Source organism: Grammomys surdaster, unplaced genomic scaffold (assembly GCF_004785775.1).
Source record: "Grammomys surdaster isolate TR1022 unplaced genomic scaffold, NIH_TR_1.0 129, whole genome shotgun sequence".
NCBI lineage: Eukaryota > Metazoa > Chordata > Mammalia > Rodentia > Muridae > Grammomys > Grammomys surdaster.
Genome location: NW_021604587.1, coordinates 5144679 through 5171881, shown reverse-complemented (window position 1 = coordinate 5171881; position 27203 = coordinate 5144679). Strand labels below are relative to the sequence as shown.

Below are 27203 nucleotides of genomic sequence, written 5' to 3'. Positions count from 1 at the left end.
TCTGTGTCTGTGTCTGTGTCTGTGTCTGTGTCTGTGTCTGTGTCTGTTTGTGGCTAGCTGTAGCTGGCTCTGGCTCTGGCTACTCCTATTGCCATGTATGTGCCTATGTTTCCCTGACGTTTAACTGTCCCTAGCAAAAGGCTTTGGTCTGTATTTATTAATCAGCACCACATAAGGAATTGGAGTGAGGGACACTTTATAAAAATCTTTAAGAGTTTTACAAGGTATTAAGTTATTTGCTTCAACTGACCCCAAAGCATGCAATACTGCAAGTATGCCTCTATTAAATAAGATCTTATGCTGCTTCTAACACTTATTTCAGATACTTGTTGTATAAGGTTGGTTTTGACCTGTTTGTTGCTTTCAACAAATAATTGTCTTAACACACATGTATTGCTCTCTGGACCAGGAACGTAACTTAAGGTTAAAGCTGTACATTAGCGTAAGTTGTAAAAGCAGATTATATGGGAAATCCAAGGTTAATAAGATAAGCTTGGTTGTTAAGCTGTCCTCTAAAAGACAAGCTAAACAAAGGCTAAGTGTACAGCAGAGTATCAGGTTAGACTTAAGGAACCTCAGATTGTCTTCTTAGCTTGGCTATAAGGTCAGTAAAAAGTTCCAGTCTCTTAGAATTTAAGAGATCTTTTCATAAAATTGTGTCACTACAGATATATAGAGAAAGATAGAGAGATAGCAGTAGATAGATGGATGGATGGATAGATAGATAGATAGATGATAGATAGATAGATAGATAGATGATAGATAGATAGATGATAGATAGATGATAGATAGATAGATAGATAGATAGATGATAGATAGATAGATAGATAGATAGATAGGTAGATAGGTAGATAGGTAGATATAGATGTATGCTAAAAATTGCTACTCTTTAAAGAGTTCCTGAAAGCTTTTGCATACATTGTACTTAGTCATTACTAGCCTAGGAGGTGTGTTCTATCACTGTTACTTTTTACAGATGAGGAAGCCGAGATACAGAGAGTATAACAAATACGTTCAAGGTCAAGGGACACCAAACCAAACAAAAGGCCAAGACCCAGGCTCTTTTAACTATATAATTCTGGCCTTAACTCATTGACCAAGTGACGTCCTACGTTTTTGTGTCCTATACCAGCCTATGTGGTAGTCCTGCTGAAAGCTCAGTGGTGTCTTCATGTGTCAGGACAGGAGGCTGGCAAAGGTTGAAGTCACACTAATGGTCACCTAGCTACTGAGTGGCCAAGATTGGATTTGAGTGAAAGCTATATAGGGTCTTACGTGTCCCAGTGAGTCTGCACTGAAGGAGGTGAAGCCTGGGGATTTTTTTTCTAATAAGTCTCCTGAAGACTTTGAAAACCTACCTACAGAGAGGTCCCACAAATCCATAACTGTCACTGCACTATGGCGTATCCAGTGTCCTTTGGGTGTAACTGAACAGAGAGCATTGAAACACTACTGTCTGGCTCGAGCACTTAGGACTTGACCTTATTCAGCATAACTAATGGTACCTGAAGTCACTTAGAGAAGCCTTGATTGACTGCTGTTGTCTCTTGGTAGAGTTTAGAAGAATTTCTTGTAATTTTTGGAGTCTGCAAAGCTTTATGAGTGGTGAAATGTTTTATATCTACATCATCCAAAATAATAGTGAATGTCTAGGGCTAGAGAGATGGCTCAGTGGTTAAGAGTGCCGACTGCTCTTCCAGAGGTCCTGAGTTCAATTCCCAGCAACCACATAGTGGTTCACAACCATCTGTAATGGGATCCGATACCCTCTTCTGGTGTGTCTGAAGACAGCAACAGTGTACTCATATACATAAAATAAATAAAGAAATATTTTAAAAAAAAAAATAGTGGGTGTCTATGGAACACTAGAGATGCTAAAAGTGCAACTGAGTAATTACAGTTCCCTTCAATCTGATTCCAACTAATGTGAGCACTGAGGTTTCTATGGCAGTTCCTCCTCAGCAGGAGAGCTGCTGACCGGGGCAAACAGAATGGGAAACGGCAATTTGATAACAACAGCTCTGTGCAGAGTGTCAAGAATGTGAGGCTAGGAGCCTGCCTGGCCAGTCGCAGTCTAGAGCCTCGCTTGTGCTCCTGTTACTGGAAGCGCTGCTGCTCATTTCTCGTACACGGACGGCCATAGCAGCAGCACCAGAGCTCAGAGGCTGGACAGGCAAGCTTAGTGGACAACATAGGGCTGACCGTGCCACTTGACAGATAAGACCCCCGATGACCCGAAATCACTTCCAAGGAGCTCTGATAGAGGGGTGAATAGCCTCCAAACCGCCACTTTCCATGTCATTCGGGCTGCACAGAAACAGCGGGTAAGGTGGAGAGGGCTCTGAGAGCCAGTGATTGTCAGGTATATGGGTTTCCACAGCATTTATCTTTCCAGAGAAGGAGTCAATTTGAAAAGCAATTTTCTAAAGAACTTTATCAAGAGAGTCAGTGAAGGGTGCTCAAGGAGGATCAAAGGGAAGAGAAAACCGGCTGTGACCAGCTGCACCAGCCATGTGCAAAGAACAGAATGAACTCTGCTGCCCCATTCCCTGCACAGAGGGGAGCACAGCCCAGGCCACTCACTCCTCCCACTTCTGTGAACCCCAAGGGAACAGTTGCTGCAGCTCCTCTCGCTGAGTGTGTGCTCGAACTGAGTTCCAGGGGAATTAGGGAGGGGAAATGTGTTTAAAGCTGATATGAACATCAGAAGTGGTCTGGAGGAAAGAGCGCAAAAAGAATGTGCTTTGCCCTCTAACAGCTGTGCAGTCCTGCACAGCTGCTGCACCACAGTGTCTTCCTGGGTGGGTCACTGGGCACCTGATTCTACTGTATATATGGAAGAGGAACCCTGAATGGACACCCCACTAGGAGTTCCTACACATGAAACACCACAGGCATTTTGCACACTTGAGAAAGAGCGGCTGCTGTCTGTGACTAATGAAATAATCACAATACAGTTGGGGAGCCACCATTGCACAAGGGCATTTCAGGGAGTGCACTAGGAAACGCCTGCTTCCAGGCAGGAGTCAAGACTGCTTGCTTAAAGCAAAATACAGCAGGATAAAGATAGGAGGCCCCTATCTTTTGGGTTTTGTTTTTTTCTATAGGACTTGAGCACTGGACTTTTGTGCGTGTCCTCCTGTAAGGTCAGCTGCTCTGAAGTGTCCTGCTGAGTGTTTGTTTGCATTGAAGTCATTCCAGAACACAGCCTAGGTATGAGCACTCTGTGACTGCTCGAAATATCTACTCCACAGCCACTTTCTATTCTAACTTTTTCTAACATAAGCACAGATCTAGTTTTTTCATTTAGAATTAACTTTTTTTTCCTGTTTTCATTATATAAAAACAAGATGGCACCACTGTAGCAAAATCAAAACACAAATGAGAAGAAATAAATAAGAAACCCCTAGAAAGTACATTTATCCTCCAGTGTGTGGGGAGACTCTGCCCCAGACCACAGATGCTTGCAACGTCAATGAATACCGCTGTTCCTTCTGTAAAACAGTATCCAACATGCCTATAACCTGTGACATACCCTCCTGCACGCCCCAGCTCACCTCTATATATTTGTATAAAGGAATGTGTTAATTTAGCTATTCCTTATACTACACTGTTTAGGGAACAGTGACGAGGGGGGGAATCTTCTGCATGGTCAGTACAAATGTGGTCTTCTCCCTGAGTTTCCCCATCTGCCATTGGTTGGCACCATGAGTTAGCAAGCCATGGGTTAGGAGCTGTATCATCCTAATTCTCCAGAGGCCATGGCACTTGCAAAACTCCTGCCTGTGAGAAGAGGGTGGTGTCCTTTCTTTTTTTGTAGCACTGAAGTTGAACCCAGGGCTGCTGTAAGCAGCCTGGGCAAGTGCTCTACCACTAAGCCACACCGCCAGCAAGGAGTTCTCTCTCTGCCAAGCTCATCTCTGGGATTCACATCAGTCTTTTAGCTTAATTTCAAAGAACATAACATTCCAAAGCAATCCGATTAAGCATGTCCTCTTTTGGGGACCCCGGCTCCTGTGCAGTAAGCAGTTTATGTATCATGAGTATCACAGGAGTTGAAGGAGCAGAAATTTCCCCATGGTCCCAGACAAGCCATACTCCCCGGCATGGCTTTCTGATCCCTGCACACATTCCAACCTCCACAGCTTCTAGGAAATGTTGATTCCTAACAAAAATCTACATATTTGTTCCCACCCCAGTCGGTCTTTTGTCTTTCCAAAATGTGTAATAACCTTCCAATGTTCTTATCCACTTCCCTCCATCGCTCCTTAAACCCACAAGTGCACAGTGCCTCAGCTCAAGACCCTGAGTGGGAAGTAACTGGCCTGTGTTTCTGCTGCCCTTGTCACCTTTCTGACACTTCTCCCTTTGTCTCTGTCTCTAATGTCTGTCCTAAGTTGGGTGGAGCAGGGTTTAGGAGGAACAGACAGCACAATGAACAGCTAGCCTCTGCACACTAGATGTCAAGGCAGTGCCACTGTAGTTCTCTCTACAAGGACTTCTCAAGGGCTTTTGCTTGTCTGAGTTCATCTTTTGGAACAGTGACTAAGTTACCACTTGGTCCTGGTGACCTTGAACTCCTAGCAATGCTTCTGCTTCTGCCTCCCAAGTCCTGACGTTACAGCAACAAAAGGAACTAGAATGATTGAAGTTACAAGGTGGAATGGACCACTTCAGCCAAGAATGACAGGAGTCTCTTCTACACTGAGTGGCAACAGTGGTGATGTTGCCGGGATGGGACGTTACCTGAAGTGGAGCCTGAGAACCAACTTGAGTGTGTGTGTGTGTGTGTGTGTGTGTGTGTGTGTGTGTGTGTGTGTGTATGCTTTACAGATGGAAGGCTTTGAGCAGTTCAGAATAAGCAGGAAGGACCTGAGAAGGATGTGCTACCAGATGTGTGTACCTGTGACCTGAGGTACTGGGACTCTGGGCCATGGCACTGAATAGATGCCCCCCTTTGACCTGAAGCACGTGTGCTTATATCATATGTATATTTTTTCCAGCCAGGCATCTTCAGCCTCCTACCAACCCCCCACCCCCAAGGACAGAGCTCCAGACAAAGGAGCAGCAGAGAACAATCACCAGCTAAAGCTCACACAACTGGAAAAGGGATGGGCTCTGGACCAGGCACTGTCACCATCTACTTCAGCTATGGTGTGCCTGTATCTTAGGTTTGATCCGATGCATATTCCTCTTCTTCTATCATAAAAGCGCACCTCAGTCCTAGAGTGGCTCTCTCACTTGAAGGACTCATTAAGTCACAGAGACTCCAGTGTGTGTTGTGCTGTAGACGTACACTGAGCTAAGCTGGCTATCCTACCTCTAATTCTTAGACAAGCAAAGAAATACATCCTATTTTCTCAAAAGGAAGTAATGTCACTTTTCTACCTAAATTTTTACAAACTCATTTAAAAAGAGAATGTCCTTGAGTGGCTCCAGTCCTAAGTACCTTGGAATCTAATTGAAACCAGAAAAACAACTTCCCTGTGCCCAGAGGCCTGTTTCCTGGGTGGATTGAATCATTAAGATAATAGACTGTTTTATTAGTGGTGGTGTTTTGTTTTGTTTTGTTTTGTTTTGTTTTGTTTTGTTTTGTTTTGTTTTGTGACAAGGCCTTTATATGTAGCCCAGCATCAACTTGAACTTGTTATGTAGCCCAGGCTAGCCTGAAACTCATGATCCTCCTGCTAGCTTCCTGTGTGCTGGGATTACAGCTGTGCACCTCTACATCCAACCAATAATGACTTGTGTTCAGCAGATAATGAGTAAGTTCCATGGCATGGAAGGCCATTATTACAGTGACCATCCTGGTTGTTGGCTTGTGAGTTTCCTGATTAAACTTTCCAAGTGAGCCAAGACTACAGGAAGAGGATAGACTGTTCAGACTATGTCAGGCATCTTCCTGACTTCATTCTTTGCAAACCCTTTAGATACCATCTTCTGACATCCTTATAGACCTGCTCCTGTCTTCACAGAAACCCCGTGGCAAACTGTTCTCATACCTTAAGGTGCTATCCATTCTAGAGACCTCCAAAGGGTGGCTGGAAATCCTGCATTGCTAAATCTACGTATTCCCAGAACCTGTGAGCCAGGAAGAAACTGGCAATCATGAAAGCAGAAGCCTAGGACCCCTCCCACATATCACTTATTAGGTTCAAATCCAACAAAAGCAGTTTCCACTTGTGCTTTCCATCTGGAAGTAGCTATCAAATCAATGAATAAAGAGTTAATTAAATTAAAATTCTAGAGTAAACATTCAGCTCTTCATTCATGCTCACTACATTTTAAGTGTTTCATTGCCATAGGCAGCCAGTGCCTACTGTACTAGCTTGCACAGGTACAGAACACTTCCACCACAGTAGGAGGTTCTGTAGACCAGTACCAACCCAGCTGTTTATAAATATGCTTTGTATGCATACATGTATATAACCTGACTTCCAAGGCTGGCTTCATGACTGCTCGGCAACAAATTCTGAAGAGCCTTGGACTAAAACGCCACTTCCTTACCGTCCCTGGCTCTCTGTAACCAGTGGCTGCTTCATGGGTCATCAAGCACTGATGCCACCTCACTCCATGGGAATACCTATTTTCTGGATTACTTTTATAGCTAGTGTGATAAAATACCCTACCCAAAGCAACTTATTTGGCTCATAGTTCAAGGTTATAGTCCATCCTGGCAGGGAAGTTACAATAGCAGCAACTTGAGGCAACTGGTCAAATCCCATCCATGGTCAGGGAGCAGAGAATGGTCAATGCCATGTTCATCTTATAATGATACAGTCCACATCCAGAGAATGGCCCCAGCTACAGCAATTAACCCGACCAGTATACACCCTCACTGTCATGGTCTAACCTGAGTCTAAATAATCCCTTACAGATGCGCCTAGAGGCTTGTCTCCTAGGAGATTCTAGATCCTGTCAAGCTGACAATCGGTATTAACCATCATAGTTTTCAAGTTGTTCACGAGAGTATGCCTTAATTAATCAAACATGATGTGTACTTCTGGAAACCCTCTCTGCCTTTTGATCTTGGTTGCAAGGATAATACAGAATCAGGCGTGGCACCAAGTCGGTTGTGTGTGATGAGATCTTTTTATAGATGTATTCTACAAGATACATTTTTAAAATTGCTATCATTTCATAAAAACAAGTTAAGTGTGTACTGTTTGGAGTTTTAAAGGTAAAGTCATATAGAACGAGGATACTTGGTAGACAAGGAGTCAGAGAAGAGCCCTAACATGTACTATGAGCCAGACGCTGTGGCTGGTGCTTTTACACAGTCATTAACCTCACAGATCCATCTACACAGACACAGGTCAAACACTTAGTTTTCCTGTCTCTTATGACCTGTAAGTGTAAAGTCTAATCCCAATAAGTGTGTTTGAAGACTCTGCAGTCCTCCCATCGTGCCTTGCTGTCCTTATGCAGTCTCCCGGAAGGAGATATGCTGTAAGCATAGATAGCATAGAGAATGCCTGGGCTGGCCTCCCAGGTCCCCAACTCTGGCCAAACACATCCTGAAGTCAATCAATTTTTCATTTGAATGAATTAAACCAACTTCAGTATTGCTAGTGGTAGAACAGTTGAGCATCCCCAAGCTAAAAATCAAACATGCTCCAAGATTCAAAATGGTACCATAAGTGGAAACTTTCACACTGAATCTCATGTGAAAGCTTCTGGTAAAAAATCATCACTGTATGAATAAAATATTATTTATGATTACCTTTAGCATAGCATATAAGGATATGAAACATACATGAGTTCTCTGTTTTGACTCAGCTTCCATCTCGAAAATATCTCATTGTACATAAGCACATATTCCGACATTCCAAATCTAAAGGACTTCTAGTCCCCGGCATTTGCAATAAGGAGGATTCAGTCTGTGGGAACCATTAAATCAGCAGTAGCTCCCATCCAAGGTGCTTTAAAAGAAAGGCACTGTGGAAACTTCTTCTTGCAGTGGGCAGCTAGCTGTCCATGCAAAGGCTTATAACTGGACAAAGTACTAAAAATAAATGACTATTGAGTGCTCGGTCCTAAATGAGACATTATACTGTCCCCAAGACTTGATCAGAAAACATTGTGGAAGAGGGGACAGAAAGAATGTAAGAACCAGAAGATAAGGAAGAGTGGTGTGATATGTTGTTTTCCAGCCTTGACGTGGTCATGGGGGGGGGTCATTAAATCACAACAGCTGTGGTCACCTACCCAGTCTACACTAGACAGAGCCCTTAACAACAAAGATAAGAGAGGGGCCCATGGGCCTCCACCCCTAGCTGAGGAGTTCCCAGCAATTGATAGCTGCTCTCAGGGGGAAAAAAAGTCATTTTTCTTCAGGGTGTGGCCACTGATAGGTTACCCAGGCCTTGGTGGACGAACCCAGACCCATGAATGTGTAGGCAGCACTAGTTGAACTTAGTAGGTTGGGTTTTTTTAAGAAAAAATGCATGAAAGCGAAAAGGGGGCCAAGTTGGTGGCACCAGGGGAGTGGGACAGGAAATGGGGTGAGGATATGATCAAGATGCACATAATTTATGACATTATCAAAGAATAAATTGAAAATGTTCTTTTTTAAAAAAGAACAATACATCATTATGAGACCATTTCTCCATCCGAGTTGCTCCTAAAGCTAGCCCTAAGACCTGACCTTACTAATCTGGGACAATGAGTCACGTCACTGAGAACAGAGATGCCAGAGAACTCTTACGGACCCCATCCTGTCAGCCACGGATGCAGGATTCTCCTGAGGCATTCAATCCCTGACACCTTCAGTTGTCCTACACAGACTGGGCAGATTCCCATGATGTTGGCAGGGGACGGAGCTGGGAGAGAGCTGAAGTAGTCAGGCTACGGAAGAGCTGTAGTTACAGGTGACACGGAGCAGGCTTGGGAGATGTGGGAAAGACACCAACAGTGGCTACATCCCCTTTACAAGGAATGCTCACTCTCAGATTCACACAGTTGATGTGAAAGCCAAAACCCAGGTCAGTCTCAATAGCTAATCCCAAAGCACTTTCTCTTCCTGCTACAAAATAGTGTTTTGAAACCTCTTCTCATGGCATGTATACCAAATACTCTCTTACCAAATCTCCTCCTCTCTCTGTCCTCAGGAAAATACCACCCACTGGCAAGTTGGTACTGACCCTGGAAACAAACGCATGTGAGGGGAAAGAAAACTTCGTCCGCTACCTGGAGCATGTCCAAGCTGTCATCACAGTCAATGCGACCAGGAGAGGAGACCTGAACATCAACATGACCTCCCCAATGGGCACCAAGTCCATTTTGCTGAGCCGGCGTCCAAGAGACGACGACTCCAAGGTGGGCTTTGACAAGTGGCCTTTCATGACCACCCATACCTGGGGGGAGGATGCCCGAGGGACCTGGACCCTGGAGCTGGGGTTTGTGGGCAGTGCACCACAGAAGGGGTTGCTGAAGGAATGGACCCTGATGCTACATGGCACACAGAGTGCCCCATACATCGATCAGGTGGTGAGGGATTACCAGTCTAAGCTGGCCATGTCCAAGAAGCAAGAGCTGGAGGAAGAGCTAGATGAAGCCGTGGAGAGAAGTCTGAAAAGTATCCTGAGAAAGAACTAGGGCCATGCTTCCGCCTTCACCTCCCTTTCCTCCCTGTCTCTGCCTCTCCTTGCTCCACAGTTCTGGCAGCCACCAGCCACCCAGAAATTCCTGTTACCCCCACACAAGCAATCCCAGCCTGGTCTGAAGCTTTGCTCGCTGTCAATGATTATTTTCAGTACAATGGAAGCAACCGTTTTTATTCTGTAGCCCAAATATAGCGTTCCTACCAACATCTATGTCCCATGTGTGACTCGACCTTTATTTCTGTCCTGTAAATGGGTGATTATACTGCACATGAAACCAGGACAGCTCTGCCCTCGCTTTTGTTCATATCTGAGAAGAGAAGAGAATGCATCTAAAAAGCCACACGAGGTGACTCAAGAATATTTGTGGCCTCAGCTGAGATGCTGATAGAAAGTGAACTCCACAGCTCTAGCATGGGGGTTGGAGGGTGGCTTGGATTAAGCAAGACTAGTCAGGGATATAAACTGAGATGCATGATGAGAAAGATGTTGTCCCCAGGGAGCCCTAAAGCCCAAATACTAGACAGGGTGAGGAATTTTTAAAGGCATGAGCATTAAAAATTTACTCCCAATACCTAAATCGTGTTCCTTCTGCTCTGCCAGGATGACGTAAAATAGAAACATGTGGCTCTTCTGTCACCAGTTGCTGTTCTGTATTGGGATTGAACCCACTGGAGCAGCCAAAATGGCCTCTTACATTGAGTTCATCCACACACCTGTAGTTTTCAGGTACTCTTTACACAGCCATCCAAGAGAGAAACTACAAGGTTGGTCCAGCTGCTATCTGGCAAAGAGCAATTTACCAGTTTAGGAGCATCCCTTTCCCTGAGTGGTTTTAGAACTCTTTGTTATGACACAACCAAGAGGCAAGTGGTTTTTTTGGTTTAGTTTGGTTTGGTTTTTGTTTTGATTTGTTTTTGACAGCTTTACCCACAGCAACCAGGGCTTTGATTTCCCAAAACTATCACTGGAGTGCAATATCTTCCTCCCTCAACTTGTAATTTCACTGATGTTTTGGGGAAAATGGGTCACTGTTTGAGAAGAGGCCAGTGGATGTAGGGAGCACATCAGAAGACCTCTGGTTGCAAGGAGCTTGTTGCATTGAGAGGGGCACGTGCCACCTCAGTACACAAGCCACCTCAGTACTCAAAGCCAGAAGGGAGCAAGAGACAACCTCTTTTAGGAAAGCACATGTTGTCACCTTAGCAACCATGAGAATATCTAGCAAGCACCCCAAAGGTGACAGCTGTCAACTTTAAAAGACACTGTTTCATTCCCAGTTATTACTAAAATAACCCACTATCATTTGGTGTCCCCGCCCAAGGATTGGCTTCCCTCTCAAATCCCAGTGTCCGGTCCTCCTACCCCACTTCCCTGGAGCATGTACAGAGCCTGGAGTTCCTTTGCTGAAGCCAGCAACTCAGAAGCACTGAGATTCTGTTCCTTGGGGGCAACGTTAAAAGAGCGTTCTGGAAAGATTTTTTTTCATTCCTTTTCTCCCCCCCTCCCGTTTTACAATGGATTTTGTCTTCTCGACACCTTGTAACTTTCCATGTATCATGCTTTTGAGTGTAATAATGTTTATGATTTCTAAAAGAAATTTATTACTTGTTGCAAAGGTCTTTTTAAACTACCTTAGATTTAAAGAAAAAATGGTAATCATTGAAAATTCATTTCACATTAATGGTCTGGAAATAAAACCAAAGGACATTCTGTGTGCACGTATGCATAAATGCACACAGAAATATATATATACATATGTAGACTATATACATGTGTATATGTGTGTATATATACTTGTATAAATGTACATACACACATATACCTAAATATGTGTGTATTCTGTATGTATTGAAGACACAGATGCCATATACATCTCTAAAAGAGTATTCAGAAAATATCAAAATGATTCCGGCTGAGTAGGCCGGTAGAGATTCAGGTGAAATGTCTGTCCATCTCTTCCCATTATGACACCTCTGTAATTTTGAAGCTCTCTGTATAAACATTAAACGTCTTATATCAGCAGCAGAAATATAAAATAGTTGTCCATATTTTCACATTTGTGGTATAATTTATTAAATTAAAGAGTAACTTATCTGCTTCTTAATAGAAATGGCAAATTTTGATATGAATATGTAGTATATAAAGACATATAGTGCTAAATATAACTATTTGGTCTCTATTTCATTTTTGGCATCAGTATTAACACCAACTGTCTAGCTAGTGATGTTTTTTATGATGCCCCTGAGTCTGATGCAAGAGACAGTCATTTATTTTAAAAACTGAAAAGCAAGTGACTAACAATCAGGTTAACATTGTTACTCCCTGTGACAAAAATTTTTAAATACATTTAAAAATATATGTTGTAAATGAGGAGGCTCAACAATAAAATATACCTTCCAGAAAAATATATGGGATGTGCTGTATCTTATACAAAAACACTTCCACCCAGTGTTGGAGCCAAAATAGATCTTAAAAGCCTGCTTTAGTAAATATGCATGATAGATGTGCAATCAGCAGATAAGTCACGTGTAAATTATGATCTACAGCAGCATTTCTGAGACTTCATTTGTCATCTTTGGTAGTGGGAGGTAAATTCAGTGTAGGTAGTCAATACCAGAACTTGTAACAAGAGAAAGCAGGTCAGTCATGTATATTAAGTATTGTACCTGCTCCCAGTGTGTGTGTGTGTGTGTGTGTGTGTGTGTGTGTGTGTGTGTACAGGCATGCATCTGTCTTTCTTCCCACCTTAACATGTATACTGGCACATGATGTAAAGTGTATGTCTTACTGTGGGCAATGATCAAAAAGAAAAACCTTTTAGACCAAGTATGATGGCACTCGCCTTTAATCCCAACATTTGCAAGGCAGAGAGACAGGCAGATCTCGGTGAGATTAAGACCAGCCTGGTCTACATAGTGAGTTCAAAGACAGCCATAGCTATCTTTGAGAGATCCTGTTTCAAAAAATAAAAGATATCTTTTAGAAACATGATTCTAGAACACACTAAGCTAGATTAATTTATCCTATAATAGACTCAGGATCTCAGTGGCTTAATGCAAAGGTTTATTTGTCATTCCCACAAGTTCAAATGCGGGATTGGGTAACTCTCCAAAGCTGCAGATCTCCAAGCACTGAGCAGGGATGTAGGCCATTTCAGTTTTGTGCTTAGTGGTCTGAACATAGGGTTGCTGACATCACCAGGTATCTTCTCATCTTCCCCCTCTGTTCAGGAGATGTGCATACACTCTGCCCTCAGCACCAACCAGTTCTTGTCAATGAACCTCCATGAACACCATACAACTGGGAAATGTAAGACAACTGGGGAATACTCAGTGGGCACTAGACCCCTATCACGGTGCCTGATATTCCTGTAAAACAAGTTTTTAATTCTGCTTTACACAGTAACCTCTCCTCTCGGATGGCACTGTGTATTACTGCAAACTAATTGTACCTCACCCCCATGTGACCCTATGTTATTCTAGACATTGTTTTAAAGTAATTCATTGTAAACCATTTATAATGTTCTCTGGTCCTATTTTTATTACACTCAATTATTAAAACTTCAAGTGAATCTATGACTAAAACCATATATGGAAAGATATAAGGCCTGAAGCTTGGTCTTATGACATTGAAACATTATAAATCAGTAAGTTGATACACTAAAAATTAAGAGGGGTGTGTGTGTGTGTGTGTGTGTGTGTGTGCATGCGTGCACGCATGTGTAGTGTTTTCTCTTTGTTGACTTTTTTAATTTGTTTTTCTTTATGCACATTCTACCTATGTGTCTGTTGAATCCCTTGGAACTGGAGTTACAGATCATTGTAAGCTGCCATATGGACGCTGGGAATTGAACCTGGGTCCTCTGAAAGAGCAACAAGTGCTCTTTACAGCTGCACCATCTCTCCAGCCCCATTTTTTTAAACTCTTATAGAGTTATTACTCTGTGCCTTCATTACACAGGTCTTTATAAATTAATGATGGTTTTCCATACAGTGGATGCATTCATTAATTCAAGTGATTGTATGGAAAACACACAGCGTAAAACTATATAACTGTGTACTTTAATTATTAAGATAGAACAACAAACACTAAACTAGATCTGTTGACTTTGTATCCAGAGTGTTTATAGATCCAAGAATCTAACATGTCTAAAAAATAAAAATAAAACCACAAAGATTAGAAAGAGTGGATACGGGCATGAGATAAAGAACACCAGCATATGTTTTATGAGCCAGTGCAGATAATTCGGTTGTACCCAGTAAAGCAGTTCTCTGCCCCTAAAGAGAGCGAGTTGATAGAGAATGTGATAGAAATGGCATTCAGCCTACAGGGATTTAAATGCATGGAGAGACAGGCTGGCAGAAACTGGCAGAGAGTAACTAGCACACAGGAGAACCCCAGTGTCTGAAAAATGGGAGTATCTCGAGAACAGGGACCAGTACATTGGGTGAACCAGGCCTAGATGCACTGAATCCATCAGCTGCCAGAAGCACCACCCCATATCCACCCACAGCCTTCTGGTTTCTCCTTCAGCTTCCCAAGAATATTAACGCATCTTCAGGTATACACACACCTAGATCCAGAAGAAAAGCTCTTTCTACTGCAAATGAGCAGTAAGGGGAGGGGGAGTTCTCCTCTAGTCTCTTATTCACCTTCCGATGTTCTAAGCTGAGGTAGCAGCAGGCCCTATGGGTGCATTCCTGTCAGAAAGGCAGTGTTATAGCCATGGACCAAATCCAGACACTGCCTGTGTTTGTAAGTACAGTTGTGTTGGAAGCGCATGCCTGCTTGTCTTTGTTCTGTCTGTGCTGGATTACAACAGCAGGGTTGAATAATAAGAGACACTGTGTGTCCCTTATTTATTTAGTGTGTCTGTGTGTGTTCATCTTCATCGGTACATGCATGTCTTGGGAGGCCAGAGGTCAATGACAGACATCTTCCTCAATTGCTTTCCACCTTGCTTTTTGAGACATGACGTCTCACTTGAACCTGGAGCTCAACTGACTGCTCAGCAAGCCCCAGGGATCCTCCTGTGTCTGTCTCCCCAGATCTAGGGTCACAGGCATGGCCTGCTACATCTGGATTTTTTTTTAAATAGGGGTAGACCTTGGGTTCTTATGATTGTGCAGGAAATACTTCACTGACTGAGCCATCTCCCCAGCACTTTGGGGAAGAGAGTTGCCAACCTTTCCGATGTAGTTCCTTGGCCCATTAGGAAGACCCTTGTATAGTTTCCATACCAAAAGCCAGACACTCTATCTGCTTGCTATATTCACCAACTGCAGAAACATGGCAGGCCTACCTGTAGCAGGCAGAGGAGCAAAGTCAGTGTCCAGGGGTCACCCTCAACTAGAGAAGGATGGGAACTGCTGATGTAATAGCTCAGCTTCCCTGCCTCCTGTTGGAAGAACTTGAAGATTTTCTAGACTGTCTCTTAAGAGGTTCTCAACAAGATGGAGTCAATTTGCCCAAAGTGGTAGCCGGTCCATTCATGCATCCTGCTTGACACATCCTTTCCTTATTACATGTCCCATCCCATCAACACTCAGGAGACAGAAACCAGAACAGTTTTATGAGGGAACAGGGTAAGGAAGCTGGATTCATCTGTTCAGGCCACCAGAGTGCAGCACCAGAGACCAGGAGCTTCCAGAGAACAACAACTGCTCCCCGCCCACCCACACCTCTGAAGACAAGGAGTCCAGGATGGAGATGATGGCAGATCTGAGGGTTCAGCAAAGATCTGCTTCCTGGTTTTTAGACAGCACCGTCTAACATAACCTCACCTACTGTGATGTTTAAGAGTATTAATCTCATCCACGAGGCTTGCTCCTTCAGCTGCTGTCACCTTGGGAGTGTGGATCTGGGGGTACTGGGACACTTAGACAATAGCAGAAGCATTACCAGGGTGGTGTGGACAGACACAGTAAGCAAAGGGTGGTCTTTCTCCCTCCTGCACCTGGGAACTCTTTCCCATTCTCCTCTAACAGAGCACAGCTGGCAAGGCCTGAACAAAGGTGTTTTGGAGAATCCCAACCTGGTGATCCAGGAGAAAAGAGAGGATTGGGAATAGGAGACAAGAGTTCCTGAGCCAGCACACTGGGCTGCCGTCGCGGCTCCAGCAAGCCACCAGGGCCCAGACCTTGTTTAGCATCTACTTTGGGTGAAAGCCAACAGAATTCAAACCTCTCTGGTTCTCTATTGACCCCGACTCTCGATAACTAACAGTTAGTTTTAGGATCTTTGGGGTTGCACAACACAAAGCAACTCTAGCTCATGAAACAAAACGTATGTGGCGTAACTCCCAGAGGTAAAGCCTGAAGAACTTGACCAGAAGCCTCCTAGCAAAGGTCAGAGGTCACAGAGAGTCTGTGAGCCTGGATACAGAGCAGGAATCGGGGAGTGACCTCCTAAGACCACATCCATTAAAGCAGCGGTTCCCAAGCTCCCCAGTGCTGCGACCATTGAATGACCCTCGACCATAACATTAGTTTTGTTGCTACTTCATAAGCATAATTTTGCTTCTGTTATGAATCATGATGTAAATATTTGTGTTTTCTGCTAGTCTTAGATGACCCCTGTGGAAGAGTCATTTGATCCCCCAAGGGGTCACGACCCACAGGTTGAGAATGCTACGTTAGAGGAAGGCTGTAACACAGTCAGTCTTAGGTCCTTCAGCCTGATTTCAGTGAGAGTGTCTTATGAGTCAAGATTGGGCAGCTCACCCAGCCCAAGGCCAGTGAAGGCAGAATATCTTGACTGAAAGCCAGTGTGGCTGGGAAAGGAAGGGCAGCCAATGTCAATCAACATCTTAAGCTGGATTTTCCCAGAAGCCAACCCTAAGAACAGGGTTCAAGAGCAAGTGACTTAGTTCAAAAGCAGCATCTATGTTGAAAAGGAAGTAAAATAGAAAAGGAAGGGTGTGATGATGTGAATATGCTCGGCCAAGGGAGTGGCACTGTCAGAAGGTGTGGTCCTGTTGGAGTAGGTGTGTGGTTATAAGACCCTCATCCTAGCTGCCTGGAAGCCAGTATTCTGCTAGCAGCCTTGAGATGAAGATGTAGAACTCTCAGCTGCTCCTGTATCATGCCTGCCTGGATGCTGTCATGTTCCCACTTTGATGATACTGAGCTGAACCTCTGAACCTGTAATCCAGCCCCAGTTAAGTGTCATCCTTTATAAGACTTGCTTCGGTCATGGAGTCTGTTCACAGCAGTAAACCTTAACTAAGACAAAGGGGGTCAATGGAGGGCAGCTGATTTCCTCCTGGGTGTCTGAGCTCAAACTCATTGCAAACCTCCAAGAGATTATGTTGCATATGCCTCAGTTGTCCCAAAAGAGGAAGAGAGGGTTGGGGTCCTCTGCTCTGGGTCCTGTCCATCCTTGGTTGAGGGCTACCCCAAAAGCATAACTCCACAGAACTCCCAGTTTGCTCAGTGTGTAGATCAAACACTTTCTGCCAGAGGGATACCCTAAGGCAGAGAGTCTATATGCTTGCAGCCAGATTTGAGACCTTTGAGTGCAGACATGAACCAGTACCACCGAGATGTGGTGCAAATAGCGATGACAGGGGTCACCTGGGATGCTTGGAACCTGACTGGGGTGGGAACTGCCTTGTAGCCTCTTTGAGGAAGAAGCTATATTGGAATATCTCACTCTCCAACAAAGAGTGAGAAGAGAGAAGATGAAGACCCTGTACTGGACACTATGGGGGGGGGGGTGTCTGAGTCCCCATTCTTACTAATAAGAAATGAAAACAAAAGGTTTGGAGATCTTGAGAAGGGCCAAGAAACTAAACCAATTCTGAAGCTTTCCAGGAAAAAAAAAAAAAAACCAGACAGCAGACCCAACCACACGAGCAAGTGAGGCTGGCCACAGGGACCCTAGGGTAGGTGAGGCCAGGAGCTCAGTTATACGCCAAAGTGCCCACTGAGGCCATCTCCACTTTGCACACATGGTCCCTGCTTTCAGGCTGAGGCAGCCTGCCAGGAAATGAGGCTCATCTGGTCTCTGCATCCCACCCTGACCTCTTCTCCTTCCATTATACTCCTGAAGATCTCCTTATGTAAACAAGCCAATTCTCGCACCAGGGCCTTTGCACTTTAAATTCTCTGTCAGCAATGCTCTTCCCTCTAAGCCCCATTTTATCGTTCAGATCACAGGTAATATCCCCATAGGGCCTTCTCTTTACCATTCAATCCCAAGTACATACCACCAGTCACCCCAGCAGTCTACCCTACGGACAGCCCACCTAGCACTGCCCAGAAGCCCGCCGCCTCGACTTCCATCACAGCACCATGTCTGATTTTCCCATGCAGTTCTGTCTGCCTCTGTATTCTTTTTCCCACATCAGAGCAACAGGGTCACATCTGACCCTCTCCCCCACAGTCTTTACAAAGCCTGTCAGGACAGACTCCCAATCTACTTTTCCTGGCTGATTAAATATAATATAAAAATGGCCTTTCATCCCAAAATGATACCCCCTGCCTTTTTGTATAAGAATATTCACTGAGCACACAGTCTGGACAATAAAAAGGCTTAGTTGGGAAAAGAAAGGCTTTTCGGTGGCTGTTAACGTCTAATATAACAGACACATGGGCCCATGGTCCTGCATCCCAGGGTCCAGCCAGCGGCTTCCATCATTCTCTCTTAAGCTTTTAAGTTATAAATATTTCAAACTACAGAATGGACTGGCTTCTCCATTCATCTTTTAGAAGGAACAACAAAAGCATATTTCTTTCTTGAAACCAAAGCCTCAAATGAATCCAGAACAAGACTGTTTAAGGCTCTACCTCAGGATGAAAGGTGACTGTGTTTAGTCTTCTGTTGTTCCTGACAAAGTAGCACCAGAATGGCACTGTGACCCTGTCAGCTTTCTCTCACAGTGTGTGGCTGCCTTGCTAGGTGCTTGTTTTGTCCTTTTTAGGCCAACACAACAATCAACTTAGGTACAATCACTCGGTGTCCTTTGTGTATTACAGAGCATCCATGTGAAGAAATAACTCTAATTGTTATTAGTAAGAAACCTAGTCCTAGACTGTTAATAGAATAGTAGACACATAGGGTAGTTTTGACATTTCTTTTTTTTTTTTTGGTTTTTCAAGACAGGGTTTCTCTATGTAACCTAGGCTGTCCTGGAACTCACTCTATAGACCAGGCTGGCCTCGAACTCAGAAATCCGCCTGCCTCTGCCTCCCAAGTGCTGGGATTAAAGGCGTGCGCCACCACCGCCCGGCCTAGTTTTGACATTTCTGTGGGCTGAAGTTATAGTTAGTCAGGTACAAGGTCCTGGATTCTATGCCCAGACACACACACACACACACACACACTTTTTATAAAGATCCATGATGATATATTTTCAATTTTATAGAATTTGGCATAGCAAGTATATGTGCATGTTATGTGTGGTGTGTGTGTGTGTGTGTGTGTGTGTGTGTGTGTGTGTGTGTGTATGTATGTGCAGGTATGTGTAGTATATGCATGTAATGTGTATATATGGCATATGTGTGCATATGTGTGTATGAGTGTGTATGCATGTGAACAAAAAATCTTGCATGCTCAGATGTGACAAAGCTATGCTATTACTTGAAATAATAAACAAATCTGAAAAATCTCCCCTTACAGTGTTCTGGCACGTAATGTATAGTCAATGAGTTTCTGTTAGCCTACTGCACTAGCTTCTTACATATGTGTGTGCATATATGCATGTGTGCATACATTTGTGTTAGTGTACATGCCTGCATTGTGGGTAGTGTAGATGGGTGACCTCTCCACTTGCTTCTCTATCATACTCTGGCTCCCAAAGTTGCTCAGTGAAACTCAGCTCTGCTGGCCCTGCCTGGAGATGGACTTCCCGTTGTCTGCCTTGGCTTCCCGACTCCCTTTCTGCTCCCTGGTTCTTCCTGAAATCATACACAAAAAACCTTTTTATATTCAAGTGTTTGCTTGGTAGGTGGGGACTGAAGAGATGACTCAGTTGTGCAAGCAGAAGCCTTGGTTCAGTTACCCAAAGCCTACAAAGAAAGCCAGGCCCAGTGACATGCTGGGAAAACAGAGATAGGTGAGTCACTGGGACTTGCTGGACAGTCAGACTATCCTAACTGGTAAATTCCCATCCAGTGAGAAGCCCTGTAGACAGCACCTGAACACCACCTACATTGTCCTCTGGTCTCCACATACATGCATACACACATGTGAAACTGCACACACATGAATACTGGCACATACATGTATGCACACACATGTTCTCATCCTCCATTCCCCCCACCTCCAGGACCAGCTTTTGAGGGTTTCCAAACTTAGAAACTTATCATCAATTCGTGTCTAACAAAACCCTCATGAACACACACTCGTGCTTGGACTGAAATGAACGACTCATTGTCATCAACTAGGTGTTTTTCTGCATCTGAGGTTTTAATGAATCTATGCACCATGCTAACTCCAGAAAGGTGGACCGTGTCTAGAACCCCCACAGTAATGAGGCCGGGTCAGATGTTCAAGGATCAAAAGTTCAAGGACAGACTGCTACATAGAGATACCCTGTCTCGAAGACCAACAATAAATAACAAAGCATGGTGAAGGGCATGTCTCTTCCTAAAAGACGATGGTGTGCTGACCAGTAAGAGAGCATCCTTGTTCTCAGCATGGCGACCCGAGGCCCTATTAATTACACAAGGGAGATGGTGCAAGCAAAAATAAAGCAGTTTAATGAAGGTCATCGGCAATGCCAGACAGGTCGACTATGATCTAATCCAAACAGGAAGCCATCTCAAAGCACTCTTCCTACACTGGCCCCAGACACGTTCTTCCTTCAAGCCCTGGTGTTTGAGGAGCTCTTCTCTCCCAGTTTCTTGTTACCCTTTGTCTTCCCAATCACAGTCTCCACAATTACCGAAGTCTCTTCATATGTCTGAATACTCTCTGTTGAAATCTTCTCAATGGATTCCACCACCTCTACCTTCTTAAAAGATAAAGCCTTCGAAGGGCTCTTTGCCAGCAGGCTACTGCTCTTACTCCCAGGCCCCTCTGGTCCATCCTGATTGGACCCAGACGTTTGTGAATGGGATGTAGATGGTCCATCAGGACCAGGTATGATCACAGGACAGGGTCTCCTGGACCCCTCATCTTCCTTCTTGCTGTCATCATCTTTTTCCTCCAGGTCTTTTGATTCCTTGGTCCCTATCCCATTCTTGTCTGTAACCTGCTGATGGTTTGAGTGATCACCTTCCCTGCCCTGGGGAACCCCCTGTCCATTCTCCACAGTTGGCATGGGCTGCCCCGGAGAGGGTTCTCCATGGTCATCATGATGCATAGAGTCTTCCTCAATGGAAATCACTACCCCACCTCTAGCTGGGATGGAGGAGGAGTAGAACTCGGGGTCAACAAAACTAGACTCCCCTGTGACGAGTATATGCCGTCCTTTGGTGAAGAGGTCCGTGGGTGGCTCTGGGACGGGCTCTTTGTGGCCACTCACTCTCTCTTTGACTACTTTGCACAGTTTCCCAAAGGCTTTGCTTATCTGGCCCCCATCTGGCACATCCTCAGGACCCCCTTCTTGTGTTGGACTTCCTTCATGTCCAACCCCTGCTCCCAGCTGAGAGTCACCATCTGCTTTCAGTTCCACCTTTACTGCCTTTGGCTCTTGAAGAGTTTTTAATGGTGCATCTTCCAGAGTTTCATCCACTTTATCTTGAGCTATAATCTCCTTTCTTTTCGGAAGGCTCTTGGGGAGGGTCTTCTGTCTCGGTTTAGCTGCTGTAATATCCTGTACAGCCCTGGTAAGATCTAGTGAAAAACACACAGGCAGTTAAGCCAAACATCAACAAAAAGGAATAATGACATCCACTGAAAAATATAACGGTAATGAAGGTGAGTGCCCAGGAATAGGCTGAGACAAAAACAATGGGGAAAGAGCCACAAATCTGTCATCCATGTTGAGGTCCCAGCTCATCCAGCTGAGAAACTGTGCATGCCACTCTATCCCTCTGGATTTCCCCAAAGAGAAGAAAAGGTGTCACTTCACAGCTAACCCTCAGCTAGAATAACACACTGAGACACCTGGGCTATTCCCAAGAACTTTTCTCCTTATAAATTTCTTGGCTCAGTTACATATTCTATTCAAGGGAACATACCAAAAAGTGAGGGAAGGCAATCTCCCTCACATAAAAGCAATTTCTGGACTAGGGAGGCAGCTCAGTCTGTAAAATGCTTGTTGCACATGCATGAGGACCCAAATTCACTTGCCAAGATCCATAAGAGGAGAAAAAGTAAAAGAAAAACGAGGCTCAGCGATATGATCAATTTCTAGGAGACAGAGAAATGTAGATACATATTCATTTATAAATTTAATAGCACTAATTCCTCTCTCAGCCCCAGATGAAGAGAAGGACAATCAAGGGATATACAATTAGGTTGTTGGGACACTGTAGATAGATGCTGACTCCAGCCTGAAGCCATCTGAACCTGTCATAGGCCCAGTAGCCTTGCCACATACTTTCTCTGAGACAGTTAGCGAGATGGCAGTGTGGAGTGAGTCCCCACTGTGTAGTGGGGATCCAGGTGCACTGCTGTGAACAGCATGGGGATGGACTGGAGTTGTTCCAGCTTGGTGTTATGGTACAGAACCACGTGTCTCTGTGTGTTATTCCAGCTGAGGGTTAACCATAAAGTGGCACCTTTCCCTCCCTCTGGGGAAATTCAGAAGGATGTGGAGGTGGGGCAAACAGCTCAGTTTAGTTGCCAAGTTCCAGGCCAATAAGAGACTTTGTCTAGACAGACAGACAGACAGACAGACAGACAGACAGACAGACAGAGATAACAATAGAGCATGCAATTAATCCCAGCACTCAGAAGGCAGAAGCAAGCAGATCTCCATAGAGTTTGAAGCAACCTGGTCTTCTTGCAAATTTCAAGTCAACCAAAGCTACATAGAGAGACCCTGTCACAAAAACAAACAAAACAAAGCAAAACAAAATGATTGAGTGTCACCTAAGGAACAATAGACATGCACACCCATGTGCACCTGCACACACACACATGCACACCCATGTGCACCTGCACACATGCATACCCATGTTCACCTGCACATACACACACACACCTTTGTGTACTGCACACACATGCACACACACACATGCACACCCTTGTGCACTGCACACACACGTACGTATACACTAAAGTTCTAGACGGGGGAACATGGATGGCAAGCAGGAAGAAAATCACTTGTTTTTGCCTAGACAGAAGAAGAAAGTGGACGAAGCCAGGGTTGGAAGACAGGCCAGGCTTGAAGAGTCTTACCTTTCACACTGGATCCAAGGCTGAGAGAGGCCCCATGGCTTGGGGTGATCAGAGAGATGGGAGTCTCAATGAAAACGGAGCTCAACCTGACAGAAAGAACCAGAAACAATGTGGTGCCATCTTTAAGTCATCAGACCAAGTGAGGTGAGGAACAAGATCAAGTCTTAAATACTGAGCAAAAATGAAAGATGGAGAGACAGACAGACAGAGAGCTTTCTCTAGATGAAAGTGGACATGAATTACACATCACAAAGTGTTAACCACATAGACATTTACACTCTGGGCAAGGACACACAAGACAATCTCATTTCTCTGAGCTCAAGTCATAAACTGTGAAAAAGCCACAGACACTGCTCAGTGACTACTCAGAATCTAAAACGCAGTTCTCCATCACATCGGGTCTAGGGCCTCCAGTTTTTTAATTAAGTAATTAAATTGAGGCTGAGATAGATATTTAGGGCAAACAATATTCTCTATAGGATATACAATATACAGGATACATATATATTTAGGATATTATATCATATATAATATACATATATACAATATAATATATAGAATATAATGCATATAATATAGGATATAAAATAATACCTAGGATAAATAATACATAAAATTTCAAATAATATATAGTATGTAAACATAAAACTGTTTAAAGAAACGGAGGGAGATGTAAGAAATTACTGGATCTAAGTAGAGTGCTCAGGAGTTGCTCAGTCCATACAGTGACATTTTTATCTTTTTTTTAATCTATTTCAAAATTGATATTAACAAGCCAACCAAACAAGTGTGCCATTAATTTTGTGGGCTGCCCTTCCCCTTAACACAAAAATTGTCAAAAGGGAATTAAGTGCAGTTCTTGAGTTCTTTTCATGGGTGTGCTCAAAGCAGTCACAGAGCATACGTGGGACATGGAGCTACCCAGGAAACATGGTTCTTGACAGAGAGAATGGAGAAAAGCCTGCTTTCCCTGGTAAGCGTTTGCACCACGCACACACGGCCGAGGCAGAACATCTGGAGCAGAAGGAGCTCTGCTGCGAGGCCTTGGAGAGGGAGGACTTCTAGTCTCAATCAACCTAAATCCAAAGAACTGGGAGGACGATGGTGAAGAGCCACAACTGGATGCCTGACCTGTTCTCCAAAGCTTATCTATAGATGGCTCTCAGCAGAGCCCAGAGTGGGGGAGTGACTTCCCAGCAGTAAGTGGGGGTTACCACAGATCTGTTATGGAGAAGACCTGCACTGATCCTCACAAGGGCGGCAGCAGCAGCTTTAAACCCTCCTCAGTGGCATACAATGCCGAAGGCATGAAACCTGCTAGACCATCCATTCCCAGGGGGCACAAAGCAGACCCCTAATTGTGGCCATTTCTGGTCATCCAACTTAAAATATCAGGCACACCTTCAACCATCCCCACCCTCCCTCCCATGCTCTCGCCCAAATCTCCTCCAGTGGTCTGTCATACTCCTTCTGCTACACAGTTACTCATCTTCAAGTCAGGGATGTCTGAGTTTCCTTGCTGGCCACATCACCACTCCCTCCAACTGTTCCTGGCACACAGTGAGCGCTAGGTTTGTAGAATGAGGATGTGGACAGGCCAGAGAGCCAGGCATACAGATATACAACCACACCTGTTGCCTTCAATCTCAATGATCCGATGATAACGGTCTAGCTCATTCCTCAGGGTCTGCTGGGCCACGGCCAGCTGCCTGCAGTCATAGGATGACCTCTCCAGAGACCTCTCAGCCTCCTCTATCTCCTTCCGAAGGTTTTCGATCTGCTCGTTGTAAAGCTGTATCTCGTCATCGTAACACTCGTGAGCATGCTTGATAGCTTGTTCCAGGGCCGTTGTCTGTGGGCAAACACAAACAGTATGAAACTCATCACACCTCCCCCAAACAGGTAAGAGCAATGTGGGGACTGGCAAGATGGTCCAATGAGTATGAACGCTTGTTGAGCAAGCAAGAGGACCTGAGTTTAAATCCCCAGCATCCATGCAAAAGCCCACTGGCCGGTAAGCTGGGAGTTGGGGGGAGGTAAGGATGAGACACAGGCAGATCCTTGATAGCTAGCCAGCTTACTTGAAATGGTTAGTTTCAAGGACAGTGAGAGACCCTGTCTCAAAGAATAATGTCAAGAATGAAAAAGATACTTGACATCCTTTGCTGGCTTCTCTGTGCATACCTACAAGCACATATCACACACACACACACACACACACTACATACAAATCTAAATTATGTTTTTAAGAATGGGGTGGGAAAACAGGTCATTTTATATTACTTTCAAGAGCTTCTGGGAGTGTGATGGCCTATATATGAACTTAGCAACAAGCTTACCATGTGCAATAAGGCCCTAAAAATCTCATCTCAAGAAGAAAAGGATTTGGCAAGCATGGGCCTTTAAAAAAGGTGAAACCAACAAAGCTACTGCATCTACTGAGAGCAACACTTCTCAAACTGCTCCATGCATTAGAGCTGCCTGGGGTGGGAAGGTGGGCCTTCTGACTCCAGGGATGGAGTTGGCACACCCTTCTCTAACCAGCTCCCATGGGATGCTGGTGGTGCTGGTCAGCAGATCACGCTTGAAGCTACAGAGGGCTAGACAGACATCTCCATCCATGTCCATGCATGTGTGTTTCAAGATGTTTCCTGCATCCAAGAAAGTTGCACACTGGATATCCTGGTGACAACCATTGCTGTGACAACTGGACTCTTCCCTCAGTGGTGTTTCGGAACTTAGATTGCAAAGACATTTAGGAAAATAAGGGACCAGGTACATGGTCTTAACCCTTGTGTGTGTGTGTGTGTGTGTGTGTGTGTGTGTGTGTGTTTTGCAGGAATTTGTATGCATGTAAATTATGTGTGATGTTGGGGGCATGCGTGTGTATATATGAGTGTGGTGTGGGGATATGTGATATGTGTATGGCATATTGATGCATGTGTGTGATATGTGTATGTGTGATATGATTTGTGTATGGCTATGTATGTGAGGAGTATGTACGTGTGTCTATATGTACACGTAGTGTGCATGATGTATATGTGTGCACAGCATATGTGTGAGTGAGTAGTGTGCATATATGTGTGATATGCATATGAATGGCATGTGTGATGTGTATATGTGTGGGTGGAGGGGGGTGTGTTGTATGTGGGGTGTGTGGGGTGTGTGGAGGTGTGGGGATGTGGGAGAAGGTGTGAGGTGTGTACTGAGTGTGTGGGTGTGGGGGCCCACATGTGCTGAGGCCAGATCAGTGAAACAGGTGTCTTCCTACATCATTCTTTACCTTCTTACCTTAAACAATCTCTCTCACTGAACCAGAAGCTTACCATTTTGGTGAGCATGGCTGGCTAGCAAGCTTTTGAAAGCTGCATTCCTCCACCCCGCAATGTACCGAGCTTGGAACCAGCATTGAACCCAGCTCAGGAGATCCCAGCATTATCTTCTCCCCTGGGACTTCAGAAAGGGATATCTCAGAAGCAGTGGAGTGGAGGCAGGTTCCAGACTACAGGAGGACACAAAAGTGAGGACCCGAGGCTGCCATTCTGAAGCAGAGACCTTTTGAAATGTACATGGAGAAGCTGAGAGAGAGAAGTCTTCAGACACAGAAATGAAGCCAAAGAAGGAAGATAAACAAAGAAGAAGAAGCCTGTGCCAAGAGAGGGAAGGAGGAGAGAGAGCCAGTGAGCCAGTGCCTCAGATCCTGGTTCCTGGTCCCTGATGTGTACATGCTCCCAAATTTCATAAGCTTCCTGTTACAGCCACTTCCTTCGGGGTGGGGGAAATCCTTCCCAGTGGAGAACCCAGCATGTAACATTTCAGCCAACTCATTGAAGTCAGCCGCATCAGTAGACCTGGCACTTCTCACAGGCCCTCAGGCAGATCCTGACAAGGCAATAGGGAAGCCCAAGTGGAGGTATGGCTCACAGAGCTCTTCACAGCATCAAGGCCATCCAGGCAGAAACACTAAGGCACTGGCCTGGATGGCAGGAGCTCAGGGCCACAGAGCCTCAACCTGGGCAGAGGGTAGCAGTCGTTAGGTGAGGCATCTCTATGAATCTCATTGTCCTATGTGGTTATAGAATATTAACTTAGAGGAGGCTGGGGCAGAGAATATACACTATACAGAGGAGACTGAGGCTAACAGGAGAAATGACTTTCCCATCAACACCACAGCAAGATGCAAACCCACCTGGACAGAGTGTGAGACATTTCCTGAAACTGTGGCCTCCTCATCCTATCCTCCCCCAGAATAGAGGTGAGCAGTGAGCAGTAGGTACAGAGAGAGAGAGAGAGAGAGAAAGAGAG

General features: G+C 44.7%; 2 protein-coding genes across 3 annotated transcripts in view; one reads left to right on the top strand and one right to left on the bottom strand.

Moving 5' to 3' along the window:
* Positions 1-12012, top strand: part of Pcsk2 (proprotein convertase subtilisin/kexin type 2) — a 252744-nt gene extending 240732 nt beyond the window's left edge. The window contains exon 12 of the mRNA XM_028754882.1: positions 9111-12012. Within this exon, the coding sequence (XP_028610715.1) occupies positions 9111-9597 (487 nt within the window). The 3' untranslated portion in view covers positions 9598-12012. The remainder of the gene's footprint in view (positions 1-9110) is intronic.
* An 8270-nt stretch (positions 12013-20282) lies between these two features.
* Positions 20283-27203, bottom strand: part of Bfsp1 (beaded filament structural protein 1) — a 34858-nt gene continuing 27937 nt past the window's right edge. For both annotated transcript variants that reach the window (XM_028755961.1, XM_028755969.1), the window contains exons 6-8: positions 24530-24750; positions 22899-22984; positions 20283-21386 (exon numbers count right to left, since the gene is read on the bottom strand). In XM_028755961.1, coding sequence (XP_028611794.1) covers positions 20413-21386; positions 22899-22984; positions 24530-24750 — 1281 coding nt within the window. In that variant the 3' untranslated portion in view covers positions 20283-20412. The remainder of the gene's footprint in view (positions 21387-22898; positions 22985-24529; positions 24751-27203) is intronic.